At 38.2% G+C, this 12062-nt stretch overlaps 1 protein-coding gene across 1 annotated transcript in view; it reads left to right on the top strand.

The window, feature by feature from the left end:
• Nucleotides 1-708: 708 nt before the first annotated feature.
• Nucleotides 709-12062, top strand: part of PRMT3 (protein arginine methyltransferase 3) — a gene marked incomplete at its 5' end in the record, with an annotated part of 60889 nt that continues 49535 nt past the window's right edge. The window contains 5 exons of the mRNA XM_010015807.1: nt 709-791; nt 1734-1783; nt 3729-3831; nt 5691-5844; nt 9111-9252. Of these exons, the coding sequence (XP_010014109.1) occupies nt 709-791; nt 1734-1783; nt 3729-3831; nt 5691-5844; nt 9111-9252 (532 nt within the window). The remainder of the gene's footprint in view (nt 792-1733; nt 1784-3728; nt 3832-5690; nt 5845-9110; nt 9253-12062) is intronic.

Consider the following 12062-nt stretch of genomic DNA (forward strand, 5'->3'; position numbering starts at 1 on the left):
TTTCTGCGACAGGTTAGGCAGCCACCCCAGGGCCGCAGTGTGCGCTCGTTATCCCCGCGCTGGGTCGAGGGGGGAGTCCTGAGGCGCGGTGGTACCCGTGCATCTCCTGAGAAGGAGAGGAGCCGGGGGGGGTGAGTGCCCATAACCGGCCCGCGGGCGCAGCCGTGTCACGGACATGGATAATAGGTTGTTTATATCCATGTGCTGTAGCCTCTATCTACAGTCAGAGGGCTATTAAATCCAGGCTAAAGGAGGGAGAGACACAGGAAGAACGTAATTCCCCTCTCCTCCCTCAGAAGCAGCGTGAAAGTTTCTCTCTTGATTTCTCTCCATCGTCTTTTCCCATTGTCAGTAAATAGATGTTAACTTTCATTGTGATGCAGCAGATCTCACTGGCCAACTCTGTGCGCAGTTCTTAGATTTTGGTTTTAATGCTGTCTCTGCACTTAAGGAGGTTTTGAAAGTTAACAGTGCTTGTGGTTTTGTCAAACAGAGTTTTTGCATTTCTTACATTTTGGTGTAAAATGTTTTGCAAACAAGGTAAAAGTTTTCTTGTGAGCAAGTGCATGTTCATCCTTTCTCAAAGGCAGAAATGATGTGTTCTGAACATGTTGCCTAGCAGGTCAGAACAGAGCATAGCAAACGTTTCTAAGTGTTCCAACTTCTCAATGTGCTAATACTGCATGTGTAATAACTTGTTATTTACAGGTTGTTTACTTCTGCTGAAGGTGTGTTTTCCCACTGCAAAGCAGAGCATGAATTCAATGTCTGTGATGTGATCCAGAAACATGGTAAGATTTTTCATGACTCGTCGTTTCCTCCTACATACCAGCATCTCGCTTAAAATAAATTGCAAAGATTAGTTTGTTCTGACTTCCTCATTGTATCTGGAGATTCCATGATTGTACAAGAAAAGTTATTGTAGGAGAGTGCTTATGTGTTATCTTTATGTTGGCAGTTTCCCATGTGCTTTATCTCTTGGTAAAGCTCTCAACTTGTAGCAAAAATAAGATTGATCTCTGCTGGCTTGTGCTCAGTCCCCACTGTCTCCTTGATACTGCTGATGCCTTTTATGCTGTTTACAGTCTTGGCTTATGTTCCCACAGGTGATCACAGGAAGATACACCCTTCAATCTCTGTTTCATTCTTTACAAGTGAAGTTTAACGTTAGCTTTCAATTAAGGCTGTCGTGTATTTAGGCCAAGGTAGTGACTGAAGGAAGAAAGTGGAAATAGGAGGATCTATTTGCAGGGGGTTGCTGTTTAAACTACTGTTATTTCTGAGTAAGGTTTTAAATCAATATTGGTCTGTTTTCCTGATGAGTAGGATCAGTTTACATTTTGTTAAGCAGAAAGCTAAAAATACAAAGGGGCTTAACAGCCTAAAATACCAGCAGGGTGTCTAGTAGGAGATAAATGTGCTTGTCCTGATTAGTTGCCTGCCGTATGAATGAAATCCATGTTCATAGTCCATGTTTTCATGGGTTTCATTCTTAATTTGTGGCAAATGTATTTGTCCTGAGGGTGACAGTTTCCTGGTCTAGTCCTAAGGAGAAATAAAACACAGATGGCAAACTTAAGATAGGAAGGCTGCACTAGTGAATGAGGTACAACTCCAGGGGAAACTGGCCAACTGATCAAGTAATTAGTATTCATATCATTGTAAGATGTGTGCAGTTTTCTGTAACATAAGCTGTCCCTCTTTTCCTCACGCCCTCCTCTCTTTCTTTTCAGGACTTGATTTTTATGGATACATTAAACTAATAAACTTTGTTAGATTAAAGGTAGGTGTGCCACATACTACTATTGTCATTTACGTCTGGAGAAAGGGAAATTAAGATACTGAGCATTCAATTTGCCCTTTTTGTAATAACCGTATGGAATTTGGTATTCCTGGTATTTCTAGAAATAAGAAATCACAGGAATTAAAATAACTATTAATTGGCTTATTTAGCTGTAAAGCTGTTTTTAAATATATGTAATTAATGTGGATTTTATTTTTTCCAGAAGAGGATGTTCAGACTTACAAAAAGCCCAGGCTATAGAGTGTCATGTTGTTTTGTTAATTTATCTCAGCCTTTGACTCTGCTGTCTTGCCCTGGTAATGGGTTCACTTCTTAATAAGTGAAGTTTCTCAGCGCTTGTGTGTGTGCTGGTATAAAAGAGTCCCTTATGGGGATGTGAGCTATCCAGAACCCTACTGCTCTGTTAGTAAGGACAACGCCTTAAGTCACAGAACCTAAAATTAATCTCTGCTAAAATGATACCAGAGGCAGGAAAGCTGATGAGAACCTACAGTTTAAAGTTAGGCCTGGGTGTACTTTGTGTATTCTCTGACTTTGAAGTATGTTCCTTGGTTGTTCTCAGAAAGTTTAGGTTCAGACTTAACATCGTCTTACCTAATTAAGCATTTTTTTTACTTAAATCGTCAAAACTTAAATTCTCAAATTATTTAAGACATCACTAGCTATGGAGAGTAAACACAGGAATAGAAAAACTGAAGTCCAAAATCTCATCTCTCCTTTTCTGGCAAAGTATTAACTGGCCAGATGCAAGCCAGAGAGAATATACCATTTCTGATGCTTGTCACTGCAGCGCTGTTTGCGTAAAAACACTTGGCATGATGAGTATCTTGGCTTTACTGATTAGCCCTGCTGTAAGCTGTAGGTCTGACACAGGCAAGCACCTGAATAAACTTTGTTCCTGATAGCAGTTTGATCCTGCAAGTATCCTTCAGTATTTGTCAATCTGTTGTGCCTTACTGCTCACACTGAACTTTTGACCCTGTAGCTTCCTGGCCTTTGGGACCCCGACTAGCTCATAGGTGTAGTTTTACACTATTCTCTGGTCACTATGGTTGTAGTGACAGTTGTCAGGGTCCAACTGGAGAAAAACCCAGTGTCGGAAATATTTCGTTTGTGATCCGCAGAGTGAAATGAAGACACAAGCGAGGTCAAGGACTGTAATTGATCTGTTTGTTTATTATAAAAAAAGGATAGTGATAGGACAGGTCAGAAAAAAGGATAGAAATTAAGCAAGAATTCAGAGTGCAGGAAGATAGTCACAGCAGTGGATCCAGCAGCATCCTGAGGGTCCATAGTTATTGTCTTTGGTGGTGAGTGTCTTCCAGGGTCGGTATTTATCATCAGAGGTGTGTGGCCACAACAGCGATTACCTTTTTCCCCCTTTATTATGTGTTGTGGGGAGTAGCTCTATTCTTAATGTCATGTACTGCATGTTCCTGGTGGATCATGTGCATCCGGTTTTGCTGGTCTTGCAGCCATCTCTTCAACTGCAAATGTCTTGTCAGCAGTTATTGAGATAATGGACAGCAATTCCTCACACCAATCCTTGAGATAATGGACTGTGAAGTCTTATCTTGGCTCTTCCTGCCCATCTCTCAGACAGTGGACAGTGGAGTCCCATCTCAGCTTCTCATACCAATCTTTGAGACAGTGGACAGTAGAGTCTGATTTCAGTTAAGTCTCTCACAGTGGTGTGCTCAGTACTGGTTGTCAGAGCCAGGATGGAAGCCAGAAGTTGATTTATTTACTGTTCCCACTAGTCATGCTTTAAAGTAGTATCTTTCTCAGCCTTTGCTACAAAGCTGCTTTAATAATGCCCTGCTTATTTTAATGTGTGGAAGAACAGATCTTTGCCTTATTTTGTTGAATGAAATTGAAGGTGTTTTTGAAGAAATAGCTTACATTCTCTTCTATTTCTGTCTAGAAACCAACAGGACCATATCTGAGTTCTCTCAGCAGGCCACTGCCCTGGGAAGGAAAAGAATATTTGAAACCAGAGCTAGAAGATGATCTTCTCCTTCAGTTTGGTAAATAAATATGTGTCAGTATGACTGGACTGCATTGTGGGGTAAATGTGGTGTTGGCAGAGTTCATATTGTAAAAGCATCATCACTATTACTGACTTACATAAATGAGAAAATCCACGTCCTAGCTGAAGTCATGACATTAAGTTACACCCTGAAAATTTTACCACATTATACATTGGCTTTTAACGACTGAGATTTCCATAGCCCTGTCCTGTTATCTGTATTCACTTACTGTAGATAAGGTGTTCGTAGTGGAGGTCCTCTATGTAATAACTAAGCAGGTCAGAGAGGCACTCCACCCAAACCTAATTGGAAGATCATTAGGGAATCATAGATTGGTATAGGTTGGAAGGGACCTTAAAGCTCATCTAGTTCCAACCCCCTGCCATGGGCGGGGACACCTTCCACTAGAGCCCATTGCTCCAAGCCCCATCCAACCTGACCTTAAACACTGCTGGGGATGGGGCAGCCACAACTTCTCTGGGCAGCCTGTTCTAGTATCTCACCAAGCTTCTAAAACTTCTAAATGTAGGTTTTTTAAATAATTTATTAAAAAATGTATGCTCTAAGTAAGGAGTGAGTAATTCCTTTTGAAAATATCTTCATCTCTTACACAGGTCCAATCCAGCGTAAGGTAGTATAGGTGCATAGAAGAGTTCTGCTTCTTTTGTGGTTCTAGTCTTAGTTTCTCTCTCATGACAGTTCATCAGATGGTCTTGAGAGAATTTAGTTTGACTTTTGAACTTAGTTTAGCTGCCCATGATCCTCTCACCTTCTTCCTATCTCATGCTTCATTGTACGTTTTTGTTTTACCTAAACTGCAAGGTACTTAAGGCTAGCATATTTTTTTATTCTCTGTACAATCTGGAATGAGTTTTGCCCTCTTCTAAGCAAGCCCTGCTGCATGATCACTGGGATAGTGTATGGTAGAGGACATTGGCTGGTTATTTAGGGATTTCACTAACCAACTGTATCAGCTCCTCCCTAATGTGTGCTCTTTGGTCAAGCTTGTATGCTTTGGAGATGCTGTTGCAGTTGCAAAAGGGTAATGGGGGAGACGTGAACCTCAGAAGTCTTAAGTATCTGTGCTTTGTTTCAGTCCCACGAGCAAATAGCCTTTCATTACTAAAAGGAATAGATGTGTGGGGTTTTTTGTTTATTTTTTTTCCCAAGAATCTTTTGCCTAGTAAGCTGTCAGTAACTCCTTACTATATCCAAAACCACAGTAGCACCATTTTTTTATGCACTGACATCTGTTAAAATCGCCAGCTGAATTTAGCAAGAGATGAATGGGACCTAATGCTGAGTCTAGGTTTTGGAGGCTAAAAAGCAGTGTTTCATCTAGATTCACGCTGCTTATGCTCTTTTGAGTTCTGTGTGTTTATAAGCTTTATAAAACACCAAGGAATTCACTTAAAAATGAGGAGTTACTAATTACTAAGAAATTTTAGATGGATATACTTTCCTACCTTTTACTATTACCCTTAACAACCCTTTTAATCTCAGAATAATGTAAGTGGGAAAATAGAGGATAGGAATGTAATTAACTAAATTACAGTCTAAACTTAATGTCTCTTTTATCAATAATCAAACACTGGTATTTAAAGAAGGTTGAATTCTGGATTTAATTCTGAATTCTTTGTGAATTTAGATCTTGCTGCTAGCATACTTTCTCTTACTGAGTAGTATTGTGGTCTTTGGTTAGTCCTATCAAATTCAGTGATGCCTCTTGTAAACTAGACTAATTTTACAAATCAGCCAAAGATAGAAATAGCAACACTGAAAACATCATATGTTTATGAGCTGCTATGAAGCAACACATGACTGGTAGGTGATTTTTTTTCTCCCTATTTCATCAGATATAGAAGATCTTTGTGAACCTGAAAACGTGTTGCCTTCTAATGACTTAAATGATAACACAATGCTCCTTGAAAAATTAAAACACGCAGAACACAGAGCAAGACTTGCAGAAGCAGCCTTGGCTGTTGCACAAGAGGATCTTCAAAAAATGAAGTAAGTGTTGGAACTGAAGTTTTGGTGTTTAATTTGATGTGTTCCACGTGAGATGCTCATGTTTAAAGTCCAACAGAAATTCAAAGTGGTAGAATGTAACTATGGAATAGAACTCATGACTTTTGTTGGGTGCATATGTTTTGACTTTTATCTAGTGGATTATTAGTAAACATCTTGTAGGTGATTAGTTAAGACTGCACAAAACCTGCACAGATTGAAAGACCAAAGTATACTTAGGAAAGCTGAATAACCATATGGCCCAGAAACATGTATTTTGCTTCAGACCACTCTGTTTTTCACTTTTCCATTAGTCTTTTAGATACAAATTTAAACATTGAGGATGTACGCCACAGAGAAGAGGGAAGTATTGACAAATTAAATATGCGACTCTCAATATTTTCAGAAATGTCTCTAAACGATGATTGTAAGTCATAGAATCCAGCTACAATTCAGAGAAAACCTCAGTGAAATTAATAAACCAAGTTCTCAGCTACTTGTATTTTCAGTCTCAGGTGTGGATTCTTTTAGTAATTTGGTACACTGCAGTCAGGAACTGGGACATCCCCATAGCTGTACATGCTAATTCTAAATCTTGAGGTCTTCAAAATATGAATTGGTGATGCTCATGGATAAAATGGGAATATAAACTTATTTTTGGGTCACATAGGAATAAATCATGTACAAACTTGTCATTTCAAGATCACACTGATTGGGCACTGTAGAACTGAAATTGAGTTTAAGGGACTTGGAATACTTCATATTCTTTTGTGGACAGGTGGCAAAACCCTTGTTTTGTAAAATACATTTGATGGTTCACTGTATGTTTTGAGAATAAATGCTTGATGTTATTAGATACTAAATATACCAAAATAAATTAATGTATTCAGATCCTATCAGCTGTGAACAATTATGCCTGTAAAAAATGAAGTTTTGTCTTCAGCTGGGTTTAACTTTTGCAAATAATATTTTATAGCTTACGGCACTTTTTTGATATCTGTGTACATTATACATTAATTAATCATAATAAGAATGAAAGAAATTTGTTGCTGTACTTGGAAAATTGGGTTTTCTTCTGTGTGTTGTCTTGTATTCTTGTTCCCTTTTTCATATAAAAGAAAAAACTTCTTCAAGTAAGCAGTTGCAATTTCTCTTCAGCTCTAAACTGATTAGGCTTACATAGATTTCTTTTTGAGGTTAGTATATCAAATTATCTGCTGTTGTAAAAGGCAGCCTTTAATTTTCCTTTGTCAATACAGGCTCTTCAATTCAGCAGGGATCAGCTGACAGTAAAAATAGCCAGATGTAGATGTGATGAAGCAGCATGGCTTTTAATTTTAGATAGATGAACCTGTTGCATTGTAGTAGTCTACATGCTATGATTCTTAGTGATACTGATTTATGCTGGTGGTTACTCCACTGAAAGTGACCATCAAAGGATGTTTCCTTTCAGGCAGACCTCTGCGAAATAAGTATATCTTGGAAGTCTGATGTGGAAGAAGAATACTGTACAGAACCTTAATGTACAGTAACCTGTTTTTAAATTATTTTCTGTCACTGTCCTGGGTTCAGCTGTAACAGTTATTTTTCTCCTTCTTAGTTGCTGGTGCAGTGCTGTGTTTTCGACTGTAGTCTGAGAACAATGCTGTGGCTTAAACCACAACAGTCGTGGAAATAGGTTTATACTGGTATGAAGCAGGCTGGTTGGCTGACTCCATCTTCCAGAGTTAAAAAACCAAAAAAGCTAGGTCCAGGAGCTTTGAATAGACTTCTAGAATGCTGAGAATTAAACAGGGGTGCAAAGCAGAGGCATGGAGATGGAGGCCTAGTGACCTCTTGTTTCTCCTCCCTCTCTTCCCCTTCCCCTCCCCGTCCGCACCCCCCCCCCAAATGTTAACAGTGCTATAAATCAGGTCACCTTTAGCATTTGATGTAATTTAGAGATTTAAGAGCATGGTTTATATGTCTTTTTTTGGGTTGGTTGTTTTTTCGTTTTGTTTTTTTTTTTTTATAAAAAAGCTCTGCCTCTAGAGTTCGTTTGGTACTTGTGTGGTGTGCACAGGCTGGAGAAAATGTTGGCTTTAATCTATTTTAAATAATTTTGAATTTAAAATCGGGCTTAAATCTTAAAAAGTATAATTATACTTAATTGTATGTCATAGAGTTTATTTTTTGTAAGCTTCCATTTTTATCATTGTGTTATTTTTCTAAAAGTCAGGAAAAAGCAAACGGTATTGGCAAAGAGCGATATTAAAAATAAGATCCAGACCATACTTGTGTGTCAGCAAAACTAGGAGGTTTCTGATATTGACAAACTTTTAATATGAATTTCCTTACCACCGTCTCTTTCCTATCCAAACCAGTTAAGCAGAGAAGTATTTGACATGTCAGGACTGAAATAGTGGTTTAGTTTGATTTTGTTGTTGTTCTGTAAGGAAGGTGCTGGTAATGAGATGCTACCTACACCTTCTATACATTAAGTTCCTATTTAAGGAAGTATGTCCACTGTTAAAGCTGAGCTTTGGCTGGTTTGGAGTAGTCTAGGATGCAAGTTCTGTTGATGTTGGACTGTAGACCTTGCAGGAATACTGTGTGGCTGGAGCATGTTTGCTTTTTCTCACTTCATTGTGGGTATAATTTGAGCTGTTTGCTTATTGTGAAAACACAAGAGCTGGCAGACTCCTTGATTTGTGTATTTTGTCAGCAAAACAGCTTTGAGAAATGGGAAGAGAACATGTGTGTTAGGAATGCAAAGCCGAGAAGGAGCAAAAAGAAACAGCATGAAATTGAAGTAATACATAGAATTTTAAGCTGTGGTTTGTTTCCACCCAAATGCTTCAGTTTTAAAGCACTTTGTTCTAGCTTCTGCTAGTCATATGGTGTTGTATGGTTTGTAGTTCTTGTGCTCTTTGTATTGAGTCCCTATCTGCATTACCCAGCCTAAATCACATGTCGTTTTGACCATTGTGGTACAAGGTAATTCCTCCTTAAAACCAGAAATGAAGACTGACTCTTTCACTGCTGGTTTTTGCTGGTTAGAAGCAGAAAGCATCACTGCAGGAGGGCGGTGGATGGAAATCCATGTGCAGCAGCCCAGAGGAGTCGGCAGAGGGAGGTTGTGCCTGCTCAAAGAGGGGCCCATTGTTGTCACAGCCCCTCTGCAGCCTGGTCCTTTGCCTCTTGAAGCCCCTTCTCCCCCTCCTCACACTCGCCTCCTTTCCATGATCCCATAAACAATGTCTCAAGGGTCTATTTCAAACTGATTGCAGGCGATTCACACAGGATTTTGTGATGAATGCAGATGTCGGGAGCAGCTCATCATCCAGCGCCATTGCAGACCTTCAGGAGGATGAGGATGGTGTTTACTTCAGCTCCTATGGGCATTATGGGATACACGAAGAGATGCTAAAGGTTAGAAAGTCATCTCAGCTGCATCTTAGTAGGACTAAAGAGGAAAGAGGGAATGAAGTGGGCTGTGTGCCCATAAATATACTGCAGAGCAGCTGCATTTTTAACCCTTGCTATTCATGATGGGTCTTTTCCTAGTAGTTGGGTTGAGAGAATTTTTCAGTTCTATTTCCTTTACATAAATTCTGTTTACAGGAAACATTAGGAACATAAAATCATTTACAGATGTGCTTGAAGATAAATTAGAATATGTATAGCACAACCTTACCCTGCCAAAAGTAGTTTTTTCCAGGGTGCTTAAGAGATAAAGGATAAAACATGGTACAGTCAGCAAACGTTTTTCTGTAGTTTATATTTTCCTAACAATTGAAATTTGTTAGGAAAAATGATTTCCCAAATATTGGGGTTTCCTTTTGCAGTAGGTAAATAGAAATTGTTGGTATTTGTACACTTTTCAATGTATTGATAACATGACATTGAACAGCTGAAAAAACTGTATGCTTCTTTTATATGATAAACATACACAATTAACGCTTAAAACTCTTCAAAGGCAAGCCTGTGTATGCTCTTTTAACTTAAAAACTTGACAAAACAACCAGACACAAAGCCCAACAACGTATACTTGACATGTAAAACAAAATCTCTTAATGCTTCCTTTCAGAGAAAGTATCAAAGTTGTGGAAATCATGAACAGTTTTATCACTTTAATGCAGAAATAATTAAAATTCCTGCCTGATGTGGAGATAAAGTAGGGAGTTGTGAAGTGACTTTGTCCATGCAAGTAGCATGTAAAGTTTTCTGCTTTGTAAATAATCTAGTGGCCCCAGTGTAGAAATATGCATGAATCTGTTAAGAATAGCATAAGCATGAGGTTAATTTGGGGGGGGAGGGTATTTTACTGAAGCACACACATTTCTGCAGAGGTTGATATATTCCAAAATGTATAGTCTAGAGAAATATAATTTGTCTTAAAGATAAATAAAAATAACAGAAATTTGGTTTTGCAGTGGTATAAAGGTGTCATTTGAGGTGTTACAGGCCATAGGATGAGGCAGCCTTTCTGTTTGTTAATAAATTTTATAGTTCTGCGTGTCTGCATAAGGAGATTGGGGTAAAATTGTATTTTACTGGTTTCCAGGAATGTTTGTCAAAATGCTTTTAAGACTTCTGACTTTCATAAACATATGGAAACAATTGCTTTTTATCATCTGTGCATTGCATTTTTTCCTATGTGCTAGACATTGAGTTTGATTTATTTGTCGACATTATAGGAATACAGAGGCTTGCTATATTGAAATTAGTAAGGAGTTTTGCTGTATGAATTTTAAGCCTGTTTCTGACACTGTTCAGTTTTTCATGGGTTTTTTTTCTTTCCCCTTAGTCGTGGTAGTGAAAGGATGAAATTTCAGTTTGGGTGGGCTTTTTTTCTGGAGGTGCTTCAGAGAAAAAGGGGAAGAGTAGTGTTACTTTTCTCTGGCCAAATGGCTAGTGTTTCCCTTGCTCTATTTTTTTTGTTCAAGAATTTCTTGACTATCATCTTAATGATTTTCCTTAATGTGTTGTTTGAAAAAAAAACCAACTAAAACCCCCCCCCCAAAAAGACGAAACCCCAAAAAACAACATTACACTGAGTGAGAGAATGGTGTTGGTGAATAGAGACACCTGAATGACAGTGGCTTACTGGAGCAGCAGTTCACAGAGATGAGACAGCAGCTAGATTTGTATTGATTAAGTTTGGGCAGTGCTGAGGCAGTGTGAGTGGACAGGGTGTAAAGCTGACAGCTTTCCAGCCGACTGCTTTCTGGATTAATGCTGAACATTATGATTTGATTTTATTTTGCCTAGACTTTTTTGGTTGCTTCAGTAAATTCTGTTACATACTGCAGTAGAGGTGAGCTGCTAAAAATAGTTGCTCTGAATATATCGTCATAGGAAACCAATTTCAAGAATCACAATTTTTTATTGATGTTAATGATGTATAATTTTCAAGTACCATTTTCTAAAATAATCCCTAATTGTTTCTTTGGTCTGTGTGTGTGTGTGTGAGATACTCCTTCTAAACATAAGACTGGATTTTAGGCTTTTCAAGCCTTAGAATAATTTAGTTAGTCTCCAGAATGATTGTGAACATTTCCTTTGTTCTTACTCTCTGTTTTGGATCTTGTTTTCTGAAATAGATTTTGTTCTTTCTCACTAGAGGAAATTCCTTTAGTTTCTGTATTGCTTGTAAAAATTCTTACCTGCTATAGTAGAAAAAATATTAACTCAAGTATAAGCAGTTGGATTTTACACTTCAGTGTTATTTATAGACGTGTCTCTACTAGATGAAAATGGCTTAAAATTTTTCTTAGCTGTAACAGTTGAACTGCAACAGTAATTCCAAACCCTATAGTTGGCTGTCAATTTGTGTACCTGCTGATGCATATTAAGAGAATCGATGTTTTAATAGATTACCTTGCATAGAGCTATGCTGCTAGCTTTCATGTACCAAGATACTGTAAATGTTTAGTTCTGTGCTTGAAAACACTCCAGTTTCTTGGGTTGTATTACAGTTAAATTTATTAATTGTACTGGGCTTTCATAGAATGGACTGTACAGCTTCAGTTACTAGCTTGGCATGAGGGTTGCTAATTTGCAGTTTGTTCAGAAATAAAAAAGGTTAATCTGATCCAGAACTTTTTTGGTTTTTTTTAAGGAATCTGTGTGTTGTAGGATTGTCAGAGAATAAAATTATACAAATCATTTTGTGAGCTCATGACTCCAGTTTTTACCATTGTATGGAAGGTGGTTATGTAAGTTGATGCAGTATTGCC

Source organism: Nestor notabilis, unplaced genomic scaffold, assembly GCF_000696875.1.
Source record: "Nestor notabilis isolate BGI_N333 unplaced genomic scaffold, ASM69687v1 scaffold2116, whole genome shotgun sequence".
In the NCBI taxonomy this organism is placed as follows: Eukaryota; Metazoa; Chordata; class Aves; order Psittaciformes; family Psittacidae; genus Nestor; species Nestor notabilis.